The 21,989-nt window shown below is 36.2% G+C and overlaps 1 protein-coding gene across 9 annotated transcripts in view; it reads left to right on the top strand.

The window, feature by feature from the left end:
* The window catches only part of ZNF385B (zinc finger protein 385B), a 407,917-nt gene that overhangs the window by 304,566 nt on the left and 81,362 nt on the right, over positions 1-21,989 (top strand). For 7 of the 9 annotated variants that reach the window (XM_045480384.1, XM_045480383.1, XM_045480382.1 and 4 more), the window contains one exon: positions 14,947-15,092. In XM_045480384.1, the coding sequence (XP_045336340.1) occupies positions 14,947-15,092 (146 nt within the window). Of the gene's footprint in view, positions 1-1,276; positions 1,490-5,119; positions 5,145-14,946; positions 15,093-21,989 lie in introns of those variants that run through there. The other 2 variants (XM_045480388.1, XM_045480387.1) reach the window with 2 other exon arrangements.

The raw sequence follows: 21,989 nt of genomic DNA, 5'->3' as shown, positions 1-21,989 counted from the left end.
TTTTAAATAAATAAAAATTAAAATTAAAAATTAAAGTGAAAACCACAGCAGTGACTATAAGTTTATTTTAATCATGAACAACTAAATATTATGTGAGCAAGAAGTGCACAATTGCTATTTGGGGAGAAATAAGCATAGAGCTGGCATACTGTGTTCCATTTACAATGCTATTTTGTTTTATTCATAACAACTGAGATCATGGGGCTTGGAGGTATGCACTAATTCTAAGAGCTGGTTTTATAACTATCATTTTGATTGCTGCATCTAATTATTTCCTTAGGTTTACCTGTCCCTGATGGTTACCATGCAAATCTGACATAAGCAGATATATCAGATCTCTGGATTTGAATGGCTGCAGTTTGCTTTGTACGTCACTAAAGTGTTGGCTGTGGTTGGCAAATGTGCTAAGTTGCACAACCAAAGGTGCAAAATCCTTCCTGACATTTAAAAGATCAATCATTTCAAGTTTCTTTCATTCAGTCAAATGCCCACTAAGCGAACTCATCAATATCAATGACAATCAGCCTAGCATAAGCAAAATAACCAGTAAGTCATAGCCATACTGCATAACACGGACATAACAGAAGCTTATTATGATCACATGGTCAGATGCCACTAGATGAAGAGTGAAATTAGACATATGAGTACATAATGTATCCTTTTAGTTCCAAGCCTATACAACTGCTAATTTCACCATGAAAATTCTCCCACATGATTGAAATTAGGTTTTTGACATTGAAAAGCATAAACATCCCTATTAATGTTATCAACATCAAATTGTTACCTGGTTTAGTCTTTTTTAATTATATGCGGTGAATCTTTATTTAAAACCTAAAAATGTACAGGCAAGGAAAGAAATTATTGAGGCCTAATGGTATGCAGATAAATTATTCTGGACTAACAGAATAAAAATGAAGTTCATATTTTGAGAACATATTCCTTTTTCAAATAAAAAGCAATTTTAAAAGAAAGATTTAGTTGCCCACCCAGAAAAGAAAAAACAACAACAACAATCCCTTTAAGTCTAAGTGACACCATAAATTCCAAATTGGTTTAATAAATAAATATTTTGAGAGAGTTACAGTGCTTTGTTGGGAAGGAGAGGTGAGTGTCAGATGATCTGATTTCATTTTTACTATGGCTGAGTGGTAGTTTCTGGGTAGCCGAGTACCTGGGAGCTACACAGAAAAATTACATGAAAGAAAGTAATTGTCAGTCTTTTAGGATATATTTGGTTCAGTGTCGTCAGAAGGTAGTCTGCCCTCTCCCTGGAATCAAGTTGCAAACACTATCCTCAATAGTAATTAGAGCTAAGCGGCAATTACAGGACGTATGATTTGTTCAGACGCACTGCCTGTCGGCTGTTTCCTAGCACCACATTTCACAGAAGCACCAGGTTGAAATGATGGAATTATTTATCTCTCAATGTAATACTTCGTACAGTGCTTGAATGCAGGAGTGAACGTGGACTGTAATCTTAAAAACGAAGGTAAGCATTGCTGGCTGATCAGCATTTACACCTCAGGGAACTTTTTCATGAAGTATGTGACAAAAATGTAAAACAGCTAAAATCAATTTCAGAAAAAGAGAAAAGGATCAGAATTAGAGCAAATAGAATTTGCTAATTTTACAACTCCCCTGTTCAAGATCATCTTGGTTTTCCTGGTTTGTTTTTATTTAAATTGTAATATTGGTTCACTTTGCTATATATAATAAAGATGTGACTGATTTCCCACATCTCCTCTATCCTTTTTCTTTTGAAGTTTGTCTCAGAATAGCTAGTAGGTAAAAATGAAATTCATGTTTAATCCAAGTATTTAGAGCCCTCTCTCACTTTTTCCTTCAGGAAATCTGTTTAAGCTGATGATTGTCCCGATTCAAGAATGCACATTCAAACTGACAGAACAGTGGCTAGTAGCCTGTCACTAAATTAGGTGACGTGGGTGATTTGCACTCTTATCCCCATCTTTATGATAAGCGTGTTTCAAGCTTTTAATGTTTCATCTAGTTCAAATCAAAATTCAGTGACTTCAATGTTTACTTAGACCCTTGGGCATAGAAATCTCTCTGGAAACTAGGTAAGTTTAGCTCCTCAAGAGGGAGTATTGTCTGTTATGAGGATGGATGTGGTTTGTATGTCCATAGTAGATGCTTGTAAAATTCTCATTTCTGTTTTAATGTTATTGCTTTAGTTCCCCCCCCAATCCTTTTTTTTCAATTTTGCCATTTTTTTGAACATGAATAAATATTACTGTTAGTAAAGAGCTTATGAAGTCTTGGCAGCAGGTAGATAGATGTTTTATCTTGTAGTCCCTAGTAGGGTTTCAGGTGGTTGGAAAATATTGAAAGAGCATCAACTTCTTTCATTCTGTCTCATTGGTGAATTAGAGGTGTAAACACTGAGGGTTCAGTAGACTCTTGAAAAAATGAGTAGATTGAAGCCCATGAGCCTTCATTTTTCCAAGGTCCTAGAGACCCTGTGATGTTAGACTTCTTAGCAGACACTTGCTCAGTGGAGTTATCACAATTAGGCTAGTATCTGATTTTGGAAGAAAATTGTTTTTCTCGCCCTGGGTCCATGATTGGCTTCAATCTGTATATTTGCTTTGTCATGGAATCATTTATCTTTAGCACCATTTTCTTCATCAGAGAAATGTGGGATGATCATAAGCCATGTAACAGATTAGATATCTACTTAGTATATTTTAAAGCACCTTGTGCTCTGTAATGAAAAGTTATAGTATTTGTATAACCCAGGACACTGATGACAAATTTCTATACAAATATACCACTAAAATCTAACTTCTTAACTTGCTCTACTTTGTCATGGGTATGGTAGATATTATGTGAGTATATATGAAAACAATCCTCAGTTGTTGGAACTGACATGACTATTTGAGACATAACCAGAGATACGACCTTCATCTAATTGGTTTATCTTGTCACAGGGACAAACTTGTCCTGATACCAGTAAAATCTTGCTATTTGTCTTTTGATTTGTAGAAGCAAATATTGAAAACAAAATGAATGCTGCAAAAGAAGGCAAATGACAAAGTTTGAGTGCTTTCTGGTTCCCAGGCAGTATTATGGTGAAAGAGAGAGAGACAGAGACAAAGAGACAAGAGACAGACAGGTACATACACATGCAGAGATAGAGAGACATAGAAACAGAGACATGAGAGGGATGAGAGATGAGAGAGGCAGAAAAGACAAACAGGTGAGAGGGAGGGAGACTAGAGAGACAGGGAAGGATAAGAAGGAGAAAGAGGGTGTTAGAGGAAAAAAAAAGACAGACACAAGTCAATCAAAGTTTGGAAATAGAAATTGTGCAATTTTGGAACTTTGGGTTCTTTTCTACATTTTCTTTAACTGGAAACATGCTTTGTCAAATTAAATACATTGAGCCCTAGGTCTATTACTTTTCCATTTGCGTCCTTTAAAGCAAAGGGAGCTTAAAAGGCTGTTTGAAGTTCAGAAGAGACCAAGAGTCAAAACAAATGTTCGTCTAAAAAAAACCATTTCCATTCCTTTCTTGCTTTATAAAGCAAATCACTGACAAGGAAAATGATGAGTGCTATGATTAAATTCTCTACTTTCCATGTGGCACTTTATTAAAAAATCATTATGTCTTTGACTTTTGGTGTTCTTTGGGGAAGTGAGAATCATTTGAGAAGCCAAATAGAAATTCCATAGAAGAAAAACTGGCACAAAGTCAGTATAATGGCACAAGAATAAACATGATACACAGGGACAGGGCGCAATCATTTATGATGAATCACTTCCAATGCAGAAAATCCTTGGGCATTCATTGGAGGGCCTTATCTGATGCGGTTTTGCATATCACTGCTGCCCCAGAAGCTGCCTGAATGACTGAAGCAAGTAGCATCAATTTCTAGGATGTCAGGACAATGGCAGAGTTCCAAGAAGCCATATCAGGGGTTGGCCATTCCATTCAATATCCACTAAAGACCCTTTAGAGTGCAATCCTCCCCTTAGGTCACAGGACTCCATGTTTCTCAGGATAAGGGTGATACCACATTGCCTCCCAGCTGCCCAGCTCCTTTCTTGGAAGGGATTGGATGGCCTGCTTAACTAAGTTGTACCTCCTTATATAGTTTTTGCTCTGTTCTACTTCATTCTCTACAGATTTCTACAATACAGTCAAAGATAAAAGGGAGGAAAATCATTTTAGGAGTGAGATGTTAGGAAATTCCAAATAAGGAATTGGTGCTAATTCTAGTCTCTGTAACATTAAGCCAAACTTAACCACTCTTCCCTCCCTCCTCAAGTCCCCCTCATGTTTTTCCCTAAGTGAACCTCACTATCTCCCTATTACTTACAGTCTCTGCTTGCTCTATTCCTGGCGTGGCCAGATTAGTCACCCCATACCAGGTTTCCACAGGGATGAAATGGCAGCTTTCACGAGTCCTGGCAGCCACATGGGAGCCATGTCTATGGTTCCTGGATGAAAATGGCTTCTTGGCTGATGGGGGACCAAGAATGGCCTTATCTATGATGGTCACCATGATCATAATCCACTAGAATTTGTCCTGAATTCTCTACAGTGCATTATAATTATGGTGGCCATAGAATATGTATGCAGAAAGGAAAAAGGGTTATAGCACAGTTGTTACTATCCTGTTTATTCCCAAACTGTGCTTCCTAGGAGCCTATTACTTTTTTCTTTTTTTTTTTTTTTAACATAGGCAACAGCTTTTGAATAGCTTTGAAATGTTTAGTTAATATTTAAGCTAAGGAAACCTCTTTTCTCTACCAAAGTGGGAGTAGAGAGCACTGGCAGAACAAATACTAACTCTGTTTCTTTAAATTGAGCAAGCTTCTGGAGAAAAAGTGTCTTTTTAAAGGACCATTAAGTAAATCACTATTCCTTTTCACCCTGTTTGGTTCTTAAATGCAAATAGCCAAGTCACTGAATGCAAGAACTGAAATTTGCTGAAACTAGGGGGCAAAACATTTTTTATCCTGGAGCTAGAATGTATAGCAGCAGCTGGATGGATTGATCTCCTGAGTTGCTGTATGCAGTGCCTTCAGCCTGGCCCTTTAGTGAGCTGCAGAGGAGAGGCATAAAGACAGACCCAGAGAGGCCTCAATGACCCTGCTGTTTTGATCTGCTCCGATGGAAGGTCAGTTGCCATTGCTTGGAAAAATGTGTCTTTTCAGATAGCATTTTTGTTGCAGTACTGATAGTCCTTCAGTATAAAAATCACCAAAAAATGCATGTGTGCCTCCTGGTATGAAGCTATTTGAATTAGTTATATTGATCCAAACAGTACAGCTGAAAGCATAGTTTTGATGGGGTTTGTTGTTCTCTTTTTTATATCATTGGGAATATTAAAAAAATTGTTTAAAATGAGGTGTTGCAATCAATCTTCTGCTGTTCTTAAATGTTGCCTCATGGCCGCACTGACTTTTTTCTTTGATTTAGTTTCTTTCATTATTCATATTAATAAAACATTAAAATTAAAATCTCATTGAAAAATGAATACTCCTAAATTTTAGTCAAAATATAAAAAGAAAACAGACCATCTATTTAAATTTTTAAAGAAGATAAAGACTTCAACATATGATTCTTGTATGTCTTTGATTGTATTGACTTAAATATTCGAAACAATGTCTCTGGGCAATGGGAACTCTAAATGTGAGTCTACCGTCAGTCAGGTATCATGCTGTATTAAATTCTCTTAATCATTTATCTCATGTAAAATTAAGGGTAGATTCTTTTTTTTTTTTTAATGTTTATTTATTTTGTGAGAGTGTAAGCGGGTAAGGGCGGGGAGAGAGAGATAGAGAGAGAGAATCCCAAGCAGGCCCTGCACTGTTCAAGCCCACAAACTGTGAGATCATGGCCTGAGCCGAAATCAAGAGTCGGACACTTAACCAACTGAACCACTCAGGTACCCCAAGGGTAGATTCTTATATTATGTTTAGCTCTAAAATGTTATGAGATATAATTCCTCTAGAAGTATTCGTTTGAGAAAAATGGTTATTGGGAATAAGAGAGTCTGTATTTTTTGAAGGTTTCTAAAATAAGTCATAGTTTAAAAAAATAAAAATAAAACAAAATAAAATAAAATAAAATAAAATAAAATAAAATAAAATAAAAAGTCTTAGTTCCATGAGGCCATTAGGTCCTTCACATGCTGTAAAGAGAGAGCAAAAAGTTCCTCTGTAACAGAAAAAGGCTTCAGACTTCACAAAAGCATCTTGATGCCATAGACAGGAATCATTGGGCAAATGTAGCACAGGACCATCTCCCTGTCTCTTTTTGCCAGAAAGTTTCGTCAGGCTACAGTGACCTCCCAATCCATGCTCGACCTCAGACAATTTTAGTAAAGCCCTGTCTGGAGATAATTTTGGCTTCTCCAAAGACTTGGTAATTTAGAAACTAAGCTCATGACATTCCCTTTTGATAAGTCAGGTATATTAAAAACTATTTCAAAAAATGATAAAGCACTTGTCAGAACCCCGTATTCCCTTCTTTGAGTTTCCTTTCTTGCATGGTCATGCTTAATAATGTCAGGTTACAGGTGGAAAAACTATAACAAAGCAAAAATATTGTCCATTCAGCTTCAAAGAAGACAATTGATCCTCAAGACTTTTTCTGAAAACCAATTATCTTCTTTACTTAAATTCTGAAATTCTCAGATTTTTCAATTCTACCTCAAAAGCGGATGACAGCTATTGAGGTATCCACATGTGTAATCATATGATATTTTGGTACTACAGAGTAAAAAAATCTGACCCTTTCTTTCAACATTTAAATATAAGAAAGTCAGTGCATGGGCAAAATATTCAGATATAAATGAATCCCGACGTGGCTGTAAGTATTCTATCGCCACACATTCAAAAGGCCATCCATTGCATCTTAGTAAAAGATTCATCGTTTTGTGTAAAAGCTGGCATATTACTACTAAACCCAAAGGACATTGTGGCTTAAAATCCATCATGATGTGGCTTCACTGCTGTTTTTTGAGGCAGCACTTCATTATTGCCCATAAACTTCAGTGTGATACTCAGAAGGATTTATTTTTAAATGCAACATTCTGCCAGGATGCCGCTGTTGGACTCTCTGGAGGGAACCCTGAGGTGCCCCAAGGGAGATCCAGGAGCAGAACTGCCAATTGTTAAGATTTTATGGACTCAGAGTTCTAGATACACATTTTTCTCTTTGGCATCAGTAGATTCTGTGTCAGTCTCTTCCATCCACTTAAGAAATTCAGCAAGGAAGCATCAGCATTAAAGGGAAATTTTATTTTCTCACAAATCATTTTGAGCAAAATCAAGCTGGCAGGGGGAAAAAAACATCATATTCATCCTAAAAGTATACAAACCTGACAGCATTTGAAGATGTTCTTCTTATTGGAGAATTTTGCCTGTATTTGCCAAAATAGTTTACTAAAATTATTATCATTGGACACATTACTTCTAAAAAGTTTCTGGTGAAGTATAACATACAGAAATGTGCACATAAGTGTACGGTTGAATGAATGTACATAAACATAACATACCTGTGTAACTGGCACCAAGACCAGGTAGAAGACATTTCCAGCACCTTAGAAGCCCGTCTCATGCTCCACCCACCCTTCCTACAAGGATAACCCTATCCTAACAGTATAGATTAGTTTTGTCTGATTTTGTACTCTGTGTAAATTGGTATTATACAGCATATTGATATGCTTCCTGATTTTAGGGTTTTTTTTTTAACATTATGTTTGCAGGGTCTGTTTGTTGTTGCGTGTAATTATAAGTCATTTGTCTTCATTGCTATATTCCATTATGTGAATGTTTTATTGCATGAAGAACTAAAATTACTTATTTCTACTGTTGATGGGTTAATTAGCTAATTTCCAGTTTGGGGCATTGTAAATAGTATTGCTATGAGCATTCTAGTGCATATTATTTCTGTTAGGTAAATACCTAAGGCTGGACTTGCTGAGTCATAGGGTATGTATATATTCAGTTTTAGTAGATATTGCTGGTTATCCAAAGTGGTTGTAACCATTGACACCAGAGGGGAGGAGGTTGGGGGGATGAGCTAAATAGGTGATAGAGAATAAGAAGGGCACTTGTTGTGATGAGCACTGGGTAATGTATGGAAGTGGTGAATCACTATATTGTACACCTGAAACTCTATTACTCTGTATGCTAACTGGAATTTAAATGAAAACTGAAACAAAAAGTTCTAGTTGCTCCATATCCTTGTCAGCACTTGATAATCTCAATCTTTCTTCATTGTAGCCATTCTTGTGGGTATGTAGTGATATCTCATTGAAGTTTTAATTTGCATATCCCTAATGACTAATGAAGTTAAGCACTTTTTCATATTTACTGGCCATTTTAGTATATATTTTTGTGAAGTGTCTATTCTTCTACCCATGTTTTCTGTCATGTTTTCATTTTCTTATTGATCTATAGGAGTTCTTTATTCTAGATTAAAGTCCTTTGTCAAAATCTCTATTTTATTATTATCTCCCACTCTGTGGATTACCTTTTCATTTCCTTGATATGTCATATTCCCACAGATTTATTCTTCATAGAGTATATTGTCAATTTTTTTCTTTTATGATTAACACCTTTTGTTTCCTATTTAAGAAATCTTTGCTTACTCCAAGGTCATAAAGATGTTCTGCTTTTCTCTTTCCTGTTTGATCTTTTAAGCCAGAAATGCTAAGAATATCTTGAATGCTTAAGAAAGTTTTGAATTGTAATACATTTGGTTTTCTCCATGTTTTTTGCTTAGGCAGTTCACTCTACCATTCTACCACATTCACCTCTCAAAATACGCACCATTCCTCGAGACTTATCTTAAGAATAGCTCATCTATGAGAACATTTATGAACCCAACTCCTAAACAGATGTAATTTCTTTCTTTCTTGAACCCCTTTAGCATTTTGTTGACAATTTGTGATCCCTGACATATCCTGCCTTTTATAACTATTGAACTTAAGTATTTATTCTCCCGGGATATGGTATAACGTGGGACGAGTAGGAATAGTTCATAACTCCAGTAACCAAAGCTTGGTATGTGTCAGGCACAGGATTAAGCATTTTTCTTAGAAAAGTACTACCAGTCTTATGCCGTAGGTACTCTTATTTTCCCCAATTTATACAAAAGAAAATAGAGGTTGTCCACATTTGCACAAGAAAGTAGTAGACCTGAACTCCTGAACTGGTACATTTCACTTGTGTAGAACAGCATTGCCTGAAGGACATGCCAAGCATTAATGGTTCCAGAATCTCTGTGGGGGTGGGGGTGGGGGGCAAGAATTGGTTCATGCTCAAGAAATTGAGAGTAGAAATTATATCTGCCTCGACATTCACAGTACCTGTTACTATATTGTAAGCTGCAAGATGTCTTGCAAAAAAGAATCACTTTAAACTTTGTTGAAGCCAGCATTTTTTAAATGTATTTGAGGACAGAATCTTTTTCACTTAACAACTTTACGTATAACCCACTTTATGGAATGATGACATGGGCTTTAGAGTCAGTCAAACAAGAACTGAAACTGAGGCCTTACTACCTACCGCATACTAGGTGATCTCAGTCTCTTTAAGCCTCACCCTTCTCATCTGTAAAATGGGATAATAATACAAGCCTCATAGAATTGTATTATAATTTAATAAAATAAGGAACACAAATCACTTAGCCATATATAAAGTAAAATCTCATTAAATGGTAGTAGTGGTTTATCTTCTCCAAAAAGTAAAATAAATTCTGTCTGATTCAGTTTATATAGTCCCTGCAGCTGTTAGCACTATGGCTTTACAGTTGTTCATCCATAGTATTTATGAAATTAAATAATACTATTACTTAGGGAAGGTTATTTTTAGATAAGTATATTCTAGAAGCATTTCCTATAGAGTATTAAAGAAATCTTATATATTTTAGTTACCAGTATCAATCACTACATTAGGATCAAATAAAAGTTTCAACTAACTCCCAGCTTCAAAGAAGATTGAACATTTTAAATATCTTAATTCAATGGTAAAATGCTGTCTGCAGCTGGAGCATGTGCCGATATAACTGAAGTGTTTTCAAGTGTGTAATTTGGTGACCATAGCGCAGTAGTAAAGAACAAAATTCAGTAGTCAAATTTCCTGGATTTTCATATTGCCTTCTCCATGTACAAAATACTTGTGGTTGAGCTTATCTTCTTTGTGACTCAGTTTCTCATCTGTAAAATGGTGCTAGTAATAATACCTTGTCTATTAGGTTATTGTGAACACATATGTATAATTTACACATATACTCTTTTTTTTAAGTCATTTATTTCGAGAGAGCACACCCGTGCAAGAGCATGGGAGGAGCAGAGAGAGAGAGGGCAAGAGAGATTCCCAAACAGACTCTGCAATGTCAGGTCAGAGCCCAACGCAGGGCTCGATCCCACGAACCGTGAGATCAACATATACTCTTAATATATACAGAAATCAGTATATAATATATAATAATGTATAAAGATGTAAATGATATAAACATATAATTTAATATACCTAAATGAGTATATATGGATATACACATACAGATATGTATATATATTCTTATGTGTGTCTACGTACGTACATACATATGTAATGTGCTTAGAATGGTGCCTGGCACACAGTATGCACTATAAAAATGTTATCTCTCAGTTTTTATGTGGCCTTTTCAGAAACAAACCCTTTTCAGTCACATAGCCTATTCACATAGCCACCTCCTTATGACTACAGTAGATCTCCTGATACCTTAGTTTTCCTCACATGACAGACTGATGAAAGAAAGGAAATGGTGAGAGAGAGACCACAGGAGATGCTGGTTGGTGATTGTTCTGGTAAGAGGGAAGGTTACTCACTGAAGCTGAGAAAGCAATAAAAAGAGAAAACTGAGTTTGGTAGAACTTGAAACGCCACTCATTTTAATTTCTTTAAAGACGTCTTTGGGGGGAAAAAAGATATCTTTGGGAGTTCTATAATTGGCATTGCCTCTACCTAATAGACTTTTATAATATGCTAAGCTTTTTATTTTAGTACTCAATAAAGCAGACATACATAATAATGGCATAAGAAGAAACTACTTCTGCAGGATATAGAATATAGATTTGATCTCATTCTGTAAATGCTTCTTCACACAGTTTTTCTGTGACTTTGGAGTTTTCTCCTTCTAACGCTGAGGTGTTTCGTTTGCTCGTGTTATGGTACATAGGGAAGAACCACTAGAAAGCCTCACAGCTATCACCTAAACCTTCAAGGTAATATTTCTAAATGTGAAAGATCACAGCAATAATGTCAAGTGTTGCCTAACTCTCAAATGAGGTGTTATTGTGATGAATTACGATATAATCCGTTGACATAATAAAGCACCTATTATGTTACAGAGGCAGTTGGCTGTAATAATAGTTTTATGATCATAGTGGTGAGTTGTCTTTCTCATATTATTGGTTTCATAGTTATAGATGAAAACAACTTGGAATTTACAGTGAAAATGAAATTGGGGGGAGAGGCTTAATTGCATTCATAGGGGGAGTATATGAACATGTGGAATTTCCATGGTGAGAGTGGTGACTGTTACATCTTTGGGGTATACATGCTGGTGTGTGTGTGTGTATTTCATTTTAGGTCAGGGAGTCTGATCAATATATATACAGCAAGTGATATAAAATCTTTATTGTCAAACAAGGTAGAGCCCTATTATGACTTAATTCATTATGATATATACCAGATTATATCCTAGGCTTTGAAATTAAGCTACATATAGGAGGTATCTTACATAATGTTGCCAAATCATACAAAAGACAAAGGTTGGTCCTGTCCCCTGGGTGGAGCAATGTAAAGGATTTTTATGCTGAAATCCATGCTCATTCATTGTTTTTCCAACCCTCTTTTTTTTTTTTTTTTTTTTCTCAGTAAATTGAAGAGAAATTAAGCATTTTCTTGCAGGATGCAATGTATTTTGGCCACATTTCTGCTTGTATCTCCCACTAACTTTTGGGCATCCTAGGGTGAGGAGAAATGCTTCCCAGCCTCAGAACAGTAGTAAAATCGGGAATAAGGTGACAGAGGGATTAAAACCTAACCCAGCCTGTGCAAAAAAGTGCACTTTATCCCCATTCATCTCCCACTTGCAAAAACTTCCTCTGAAGCCGTGGGTCTTGGTGAAGCAATCTGAAAAAGCAGGTCTTAAAAGTGAAAACAGCAAGGTTGAGGTGAAGGGAATTGATGAAAGCAGTTTGTATTTATTCAGGAGATCTACCAGTGCTTTAAAACAATCTGTGTTTAACAAGGCAAATTGTCTGTCATTAAAATGCTAATGAATGGTAAACAGCTGCTAAATTTTTATGCTAATGAATGGTGGCTGCGAAGTAGTTCTCAAGTCTTGTCTTTATTAGCATAGATATTTGATTGGGTAAAGGGGGATCATTGCGCATTCTGACCTTTGTTGATGGAGCAATCTGTTTGTCAGGTTCTGTGTTGCGTTACATTTGAGTTGAGTTTGTTAGTACAAAATGACTTTTGCCAGGCCCTCTGATACCGTGTGCTGCTGGTGTTATCAGAGTGTTACCATTATGGGCTTAAGGAAAAAACTTTGCTTTTTAGTGAGTGGGGGAGACCCATGATGGCAAAATAATTCATCCGTTCATCAGGCAGCTTGAAGTAGAATAGTTCTGCATACTTTCTAGACTTTAGGCTTTTGACAATTATAATAATTGTGAGTTGTAAAAGGCCATCGTTCTAAAATAAGAAATACCTCTTTTTTTTCAATTTAGCTACAGCTTTAAAGCAAAGCTTTTAAAATAAATATTTTAATAAGTGCTTCAGCAGCATTTGAAATACTGACATAATATATCATCTTGGATCTATAAGCTCTGAAGTTAGCAGTGACTGTAACGTCACCTAATTAGAAGAAAAAGTGTAATTAAATACAGGGTGGTCATGTGAATGCCAGGCTGAGATCAGAGTATTTACATTGGCATCTGAAAAACAACATTACTGTTTGATCTATACTTTGGGTTGATTCTATTTTTGCTGAGTCCTACTCTACATTCCCTAATGGATGAGGCTGACCTGAAGACTTGCCACTACAGATAAATGCTTCAGACGCCTTTTTCTTTTTTTCTGCTTTTAGGATCAATGTAAATGAGGCACGATAGTCCATTAAACACTATTACTAATAATGTTCTGGAATGATTTGAAATATAATGCAGAGTTTATTAAGAAAATCCATTATCCAAAAATATATCATTGAAATAGAAATTTTAATTATTCTGGAACACTGTGTGAGGACGTTGGTAGAAGTTTTAATAGTTGGAGCATTTCCCCGTATTGTTTATTTCTCCTTCAAGTCAGTAGGAGATTTTTGGCATATGATTATTTGTGGTCCTATATAGACATGCTGGGAGAAATTGGAACCCTCATACACTGCTTGTGGTACTATAAAATGGCTCAGGCATTTTGGAAAACAGTCTGAACGTTCTCAAAACATTAAACCATATGATTACCATATGACCCAATAATCCCCAATTCTACTCTTGCGTATATAGCAAAGAGAACTAAAAATTCATCTCCACACAAAAACTTACAGACAAATGTTCATAGCAGCATTACTCAGAATATCCAAAAAGTGGAAACAACCCAAATGCCCATCAACTGATGAATGAATAAGGATAAAGTGAGTCTATTTCAATGGAATATTTCACAGCCTTAAAAAGGAATGAAATCTCATACATGCTACAACATGGATGTGCCTTGAAAACATTATGCCAAGTGAAAGAAGCTTGTCACAAAGGAACTCATATTGTATGACTTCATTTAAATGAAATGTCCATAATAGACAAACCTAGAAAAGAATGGAGTAGTGGTTGCCAGGTGCTGGGCATGTTGAGAGGAAGTGTGGAATGACTGCTAATGGGTATGGAGTTTCTTCTAGGGATTGTAAAAATGTTCTAAAATTGATTGTGGTGATGTGCACCGCTCTGCAGAAATGCTAAAAACCATTGAATTGTATACATTAAGTGGGAGAATTGTCCAGTATGTGAATTACATCTCAATAGTTATATTTTTTAAAAAAAGGCACACCTGAGCCTGTGTCTCAGCGAGCCACCTGCATCAGCAGCTACTCACCTACAGTATGTGGAGGCTTCAGAAGAACGCTTGTTACTGGAGAGGAGTGCTTTAAATCTCCCACACATGGTTTAGCCCAGATTCCTAAAGAGATGACAGCTAATTTAATTGTTAAAAAAAAAAGGGGGGGGGGTTAGTGGCTACAATAACACAAAGCTCGTTAGAAATAAAAGTTGGAGACAAATACTTGAGTTCCTGTCCCAACTTCTCCCCGTCCCCCAATACCATGCCCCACCCAGGCAGTAATCACTCCTTTTGGGTTCCCTAACTATCCAATGTCTAGACTACTTATTGCCCTCACAGCAAGGGCAAGCTTCACTTTGGTTTTTTTAGAGATAAAATTGTTTGAGTCATAATTTTCTTGGGAGCAGTCACTATGAGTCCGAGGTTTTTTGTTCCCCTTGTAAAAACCCTATAATTATCTTTGATGTGCATAAAGCATGCCTACTAGCTGTTCAATAACTGACTAGTAAAGAGCATCTGCTGCAAGAACCTCATCCCCTCCTCTCTCCTACATTTTTGACTACTCAGCGACAATGGTTGAACCCACAGGATGATCTCATTCTGCCCCACCTGCCAGCAGAATCTGTGTAGTTTGTATCTCTGAGCAGCCCTTGGCCCCTGCCGTAGGGAAGTATTCTGCATCACTGTCTCACATAATGAACAAGAAGACCCCTTTTAACTGTATTCTCTCCTCCTGTGCCATTTGCTTACTTTCAGCATAACTCTCTTGCTCTGGGGTTGCAGCTCAGCAGTCCTCTTTTTGCATGGTTGGTTGGGGGTAGATGGATAGGAGGAAGATTGAATTCATTTTTGTTTTGTTCTTGGCAGGCAGTACATGCCACACCGCTACACTTCCTGCTCTTGTGCGCACACCTACCCTGATGATGCAGCCTTCACTGGATATCAAACCATTTCCACTGTCTTTTCCAGTGGACAGTAGTTCTGCTGTGGGGCTCTTTCCAAATTTTAACACAGTGAGTAAATGCATTTTTATTTTATTTGTGTCCTCCTCAATCTCTTTCATTCCAGTTGTGAATAGGCAATAGATATAGCCTGTTTCCAAAGTGTGTAATTTTAGACCATATATTGGTTACACTGACCAGCTATGTTGTGCAAGATACTCCTTCTCCCATAGGGGTTAGTCCAAACAATAGCCAGCATATTTCTCTTACAAATGTTCCCACAAGTGACTTTTCACCTGTGGCTTTGAGCAGTTTTGACAGACTTCGGTGGCTTGAGAACCTTATTATTTCTGGGATACTATTCACATGCTCAAGAACACAATTTAGAGATACCAAGCCACATTGATTTTTCCCTACTACTAGAAAGAAAGGAAATGCTTTAACTACCTAGATACATTTTTATTTGGGACATATTTTAGATCTTAACAAACAGAATTTTTATTGGAAAACTACCGTGGATTATGTGAATGTGACTCTATTTTTTAAAAAGTACTTTAAAGCTACATATTAATTGTCTGCATGATACTTTGACATTCCCTTTAAAACATACAATAAAGATTAGTGAATTACCTACAATTACTAATGTTCTTCATTCAGGTCAGCTGACTGTTTATCTGAATGAAAGACATTTTGTAGGCATGCCAAGTGGAACATGACACCTTTCAACAATAGAATTCAGCATAAAATCAGTCCACAGCCAAATGCTAAACTTGTAGGAAGAGAAAAGGTTAAACAGTTCAGGTGATTGTATGAATTGTTTGTTTAGTCAATAAATGCAGTCATTTGGGACCTGATGGTCTACATGAATTATACAGCATTATAGAAGCTGCCATAATCAAGAAAAAGAATTGCATTATCAACACCACCAGACAGTGAGCATTTGAAGTATTGCCAAGTGTTTCCTTTTGCAAACTTATCTTCTGTATGAAGTGAGACGGAAAGAGGATTTTTCCTCAAGGCTTGTAAATAAATCTGCTGATGGGCCTTCTGTCATGGCTTAGTGTCGTAAGGTAATTGGGGGGTAGGGGATCAGCCTTCTTTTTAAGGAGCACTGGCTGTGACTTAGCGAATAAACAGTTGAAGTGAATGTTCACGTCTGTTTGGGTTTTTCAAAGACAAGTCAAACAGTTTAAAAAAAAAAAAAAAGAAGAAGAAGAAGAAGAAGGCATAAACAGGTGAGCATCATTTCTAGCGCAGTGGAGCAGTTCAGTGAGAGAAATCAGGCCTGCCCTGACCGCTTTATTCCATCAGGAGTAACCACCCAAAACACCACACCGTGCCATTTCAAACAACTTGAACTCAAGCATGCCTGTTGTATCGTCTACTGAAACATGGGTGATACATTCCAAACATAACTGAATTAAACTGTACTTTTTAAAACACTTACTAGGTGTTTTTATTTTGATTAATGTGCCTTTAGAAGACAGCATTTGTAGCCACTGCAGAAGTCCAGCCACTGTCAGGCAGGCACTGATCATGTGGGTAGGGTAGGCCTGACTGGTTCCTACTGCAGCTCATTTTTTTTAACACAAATAATACTTATGGATTATTATTGGGTAATAATAATGGATGGATACTTATTTCAAAGATTCAAATAAAACAGTAACATTCAAAGCAAAATGTGTAAGTCAGCATTCTCTGCCCTGTGTATATGTTTACTCCCTTTGCTAGAGGAAAGCACCCTCATAGGCATCCTTGTCTTCCCCTTCTAGAAGTGTGTTATGTACATACTTAATAGGAACCCAATCACAGTTGTCTTTCTACAACTGTGATGGAATGATCGGCACTATTCTCTAAGTTACTTTTTTCAACTATCAAAATGTCTTACGGATACTTCTGCATTCTTAAGGGCTATAAAAAATGGAAAGAATGTCTTCATAATTTTAAGGTAAAAATACAGTTTCATAATGGTTTACTAATGTTGTGTAGGGCTGATAGACATACTAACTTGCCTTTTTGTTTGTTCCATATAGCAATTAACATTACGAAATCTTTGAGAAAACCCAAAGCGTAATTCCTTTTTTATAAAATTTTTTAATGTTTATTTATTTTTGAGAGAGAGAGACAGAGTGTGAGTGGGGGAGGGGCAGAGAGAGAGGAAGACACAGAATTCAAAGCAGGCTCCAGACTCCGAGCTGTCAGCACAGAGCCTGACGCGGGGCTCGAACCCACAAGCCTTGAGATCATGACTTGAGCTGAAGTCAGACGCTTAACTGACAGAGCCACCCAGGCACCCCAAGCGTAATTCTAATAGGAGCTCACTTTTTTTTCTTGAAAGAAAATAAACTAGTAATTTTCAAATGGAAATACTTTTGGTTATGATGAAGAATATAGCAAAGAACTACATGAAATAATCATTTTACTCTCTGTATTATATTACATCCAATGCATTTGGTGGGCAGTGAGTACTTCTGGTAGGATATTAAAAATTAAGTCACTGCAAGTGAGACCCTCTATCATCTGGTAAATAAATTAATTTATAGGATCATTGGACTACCTATGATTTTTCATTGAGTTACAGCTTCAATTACTCTACTCTTTTCCCTGTAGACTATTCCATCCCAGTGTCTAACTCACCTCATAAATTTCCTAGGACAGTTTCATAAAAGTCATTGTCCACATTTTCCTAGGAAACATTTTTGTATCACTAATAGTAATTATACTAGATCATTGTATATTTGTGAGGTTTTTCTATCCTTCAAAGAACTCAGACCTTAGAACATTTTAGTAGACCATGATTATGATTCAATTCCTATTGTCTAGAGGAGAGAGAGTTAGTAATGGAAGAACTGAGACTTGAATTAGAATCTCCTAACTTCAAAACTCATATTCCGGCTTGTCCGCGTCTTTGGATCTTTCGGTCCATGTTACCTCCCACATCATTCAGTGTGAACAAAGCTCAATCAGAAATCTTTTGTGCTCTTTTCTGGAAGCATGGTAGCCAATTTTCAGCAGAATCATTACATATAAAGAGGAAAGAATTTTTTGAATGTGTAAAAAACAGAATATATTTTAAAAAGTTGTAATTTCTTGTTAGCAAATTTTAAAAACCTATTCCATTCAGTAGTCCACTTGTTCTTTGAAAGGCAAGGTGAATGCTATTATAATCACTTTCTTTTTAACCAAAGATAGTATTAGTAACTATAAGAAATATATTTTAACTCATAATTATTATCAGAAGAATATAAACACTGTACTCTCATACCATAGCTCAAAGTTTTAGAATTTTGAAGTTCTGCTGTCTTCTTTAAGCAGATTTTTAAAAATGCATATAAAGTAATGGTTTCCCCCTGTTTTTGTAGGGGAGTATGATAATGTTACATGAGAATTATAGCAAGAATGAAATGGGATTCTGTCATATTCCAAAATGGGATACTTGCCTGTTGTATATTAAATGGTACACAATGAAGAGACATGCTTCACAGCATTCATTTAGTGGCTGTCTTACCATCTACCCCACGACTGACAAAATCTCTCTCAGTGTTTACATGTGAAGAATGAGCAAATAATTCAAGACACTGTCCAAGCGGAGCTATGAAGAGACATGCTAGGAAAGGCAGTGTAGATCACTGATACTTTCTGATGGGCTGCATGTCAAGGATGCATGTCTGGAGAACAATGATGTTAACTCTGCACTTCAGCAGTTTTACTTTACAGGGGGGCTGTTTTGAGTCACTTACAGGTAAAAGGCTCTGCAAACCACAACAGCAATGTTTAAAGATCTCAACCTTTATATCTAAAGCCTAATGAGCTTCTTTGCCTAGCTACCTATTAATGCTCACTTCCACCACTGCCCACCTTCAACCATTTGTCGTTCAGGGCCGACTTAGATATCACCTCCCTCACAGGAAGTTTTCTGTGATCTGCGAGTCTGCATTAAGTGCTATCCTCTGTATTTCCAGGGTACCCCCGGATTACCTCCATTATAGCAGTTGTCACACTATAGTCTAATTACCCAATTGTCTATATTCACTAGAATGTCAAATCCTTGAGGACAGGGCCTATAGTATGTTCATCGCTGGATGCCTGGTATCTGGCTCGAGAGCTCAGTAAAACTTTTCTGAAGGGAAGGAAAAAAGGAGGGAGGAAAGGGGCCCAGTTTTTTGCTTCTCAATGCACATGCTCCCCTACCCAGCAAAGGAAACGCCAACATTTCTGAGCCGTATCTACGCATGAGGTATTAAGCCTAAGTGTTCACTTTCATTTGTATTTCTCTGGGAACTGTCATCCTTTTTTTAACTTGAGGACAATAATTAGTTACAAATTTTTCTGCAGCTCTAGTTCTGGCTTCCTCTGTGTGGACGGTATGGAAGCTTTGCAAGTATCTACTACATTTCTTGTCCTGGGTCCTACTCTTAAGAGCAGTTAGTTTAAAAAGAAAATTATTCATTACTGGGTTTTATTGAAAACATAATATATGCACTAACGAGTACTGGATTTGATGAAGAGGATAAACAAAATAAGTAAAACAAAAATTCCCTAGTGTGCAAGAAACTTCTAAGAAATAGAATAAAAAAGACTAGAAAAGGAAAGATAACAAAAACCAAGAAATATAGGCAAAGTAAAAATAGTTACTGAACTTTACAGTATTATAGAAGAGCGAGAAAGAATGATTTTTTTTGTATCCCAGTAGAGCTATTTTCATTATTTTGTTTTTCACTTTGATTAAATTTGTCAAATGCCTCATGGTCGTCCTTTAGTTACTGTACATAATGTTTTGGTAGCTACCAAAATATATTCAATTATTTCTATTAGAATTGGAATTTCTCATTTCCTTTACTGTGGATCCAATTGTTATCTTCATTCAATCCAGATAATACCTGGTATTTAATATCTGGTGTTTAACAAGCAGGTAATACATGATGTTTAATTCTCCATAAGAAGAGGCTGCTTCAGAATTGAAATAAATTGCATATTTAATGGGATGGATAGTATCAACTTATTATGATAAAGTAAGTCCATTAAGAAGCCAGGTCCACACACATACTGCCATGGACTGAGTGTTTGTGTCCTCCTCCCCAAATACATATTTTGAAGCCCTAACACCTGCAGATGGTATTTAGAGATGGGGTTTTTGAGAGGTGTTTAGGGTTAGATGATCATGAGGGTGAGGCCCTCATAATGGGATTAGTGCACTTATAAGAAGAGACCACAGAGAGCTTTCCCTCTCTCTACCATGTGAAGACATAGTGAGATAGCAGCCGTCTGCAGCCAGGAAGAGAGCTCTCACCAGGACCTGAAGATGCTGGTGCCCTGATCTCAGACTTCCAGTCTCCACAATTGTGATAAAATATATTTCTGTTGTTTAAGCCACTGACTCTATGGTATTTTGTTATGGTAGCACAAGCAGTCTACGACATATATGCAACTTATATATTGTATGTGATGATAATAGGTCAAGTTCCTTTTTAACAGCCACATACTGGATACATACACAGATGTATTTGTGTGACTCTCCATAGCTATAGATATAATCACAAGCCACCTCAAGACCACAGTCACCTATCAATTTCTCTGCTGATTGGCAGGTATTTTCCATGTCTACTATTTCAGATGTCTTTTTGAGTCCTGCCTTGTTTTTGCAACTGCTCTAGGAAAGCATGAGCACAATAGCATCACAGATGCTTTATTGCAAGAGGCTCAACAATCTTATTTTTGTGAAAAATAATCTGATTTTTCCTACATGCCTTGAAATTATTTTTTCCTGACACGTTAACAAATTTGTGGAACAGAATAAAGATGATTTCTAAGCATACAGTCCCAAATCACTGTATGCCTCTGAATCACCCATGCCAATCTGTGAAATGATCTATATATCTACTGTTTGTCATTCCAAACCCTTGAGATTCTAGGCCATCCACAGTTTGGTAATCTCAATGAATATGATTTTTTTTTTTTTCTTGGGACGTGTGGGTGGCTTAGTTGGTTAAGCATCAGACTTTGGCTCAGGTCATGATCTCACAGCTCGTGGGTTAGAGACCCATGTTGGTATCTGCATGGACAGCTCAGAGCCTGGAACCTGATTCAAATTCTATGTCTCCCTCTTTCTCTTCCCCTTCCCTACTTGTGTTTTCTTTCTTTCAAAAATAAATGAATTTTAAAATTAAAAAAAAAAGCTCTAAAATTTTTCTTTCTTGTACCAGAAATAATAATATATTTATCAAGGAGGTACAAAATAAAGAAATTGGGAATCAAAATCACATTTATTTTGCTATTAATTCATGCCATGTTTCTCATGATGTTTTACTGTAAGGAAACCTGAAGTAAGCCAAAACATTTAATTTTTAAATCTATCTTTAATACTTTTACTATCTAATGAAGTCTTGATTTAAACATTTGGATACATACTTTTTTATCTGATTTTTTTTTCATTTAATTTAAACAAAATATTTTATCTCTGCTAATGCAACCAACTGTGAGGTTTTTTTTTTTTTTTTTTTTTTTTTTTTTTTTTTTGCCATTTAAGCCTTCTTTTTTACTCTAGTAATGCTTTGCTCTCATTAAAAAGTTATATATTCCCTATTTCCTAGGATGTTAGTATGTCCAGCTACTCGAAATGATACATTTGTCCAAATAAAAGAATAGAATGAAATAGAGATAAAATAAATAAAATAAAATGGATAAGAAAATAAATAAAATAAAAAAGAGAATATGGTTGAATTTTTATTTTCATGATATGCTTAAAATATATTGAAGGATCCTATTCTTCTATAGGTTCTAATGAAATGTATATTAGAATATGCCAAGTTGAAATTTTCCATGGTTACTGAAATTTACTTAAAGAGGGGGAGGATGAAGGCCTGTTGCTGCACTTAGAAAAGTGAATAGCAACACCCTAGATCATTTGAAAAAAAATGTTTATAGGAAATCTTTGAAGTGTCATATAAAACTAACAAATATTTTGTACAA

This window comes from Leopardus geoffroyi, chromosome C1, assembly GCF_018350155.1.
Source record: "Leopardus geoffroyi isolate Oge1 chromosome C1, O.geoffroyi_Oge1_pat1.0, whole genome shotgun sequence".
NCBI classification, from domain to species: Eukaryota; Metazoa; Chordata; class Mammalia; order Carnivora; family Felidae; genus Leopardus; species Leopardus geoffroyi.
Note: the sequence above shows the minus strand (reverse complement) of the source record. Positions and strands in the feature narration are given on the sequence as shown.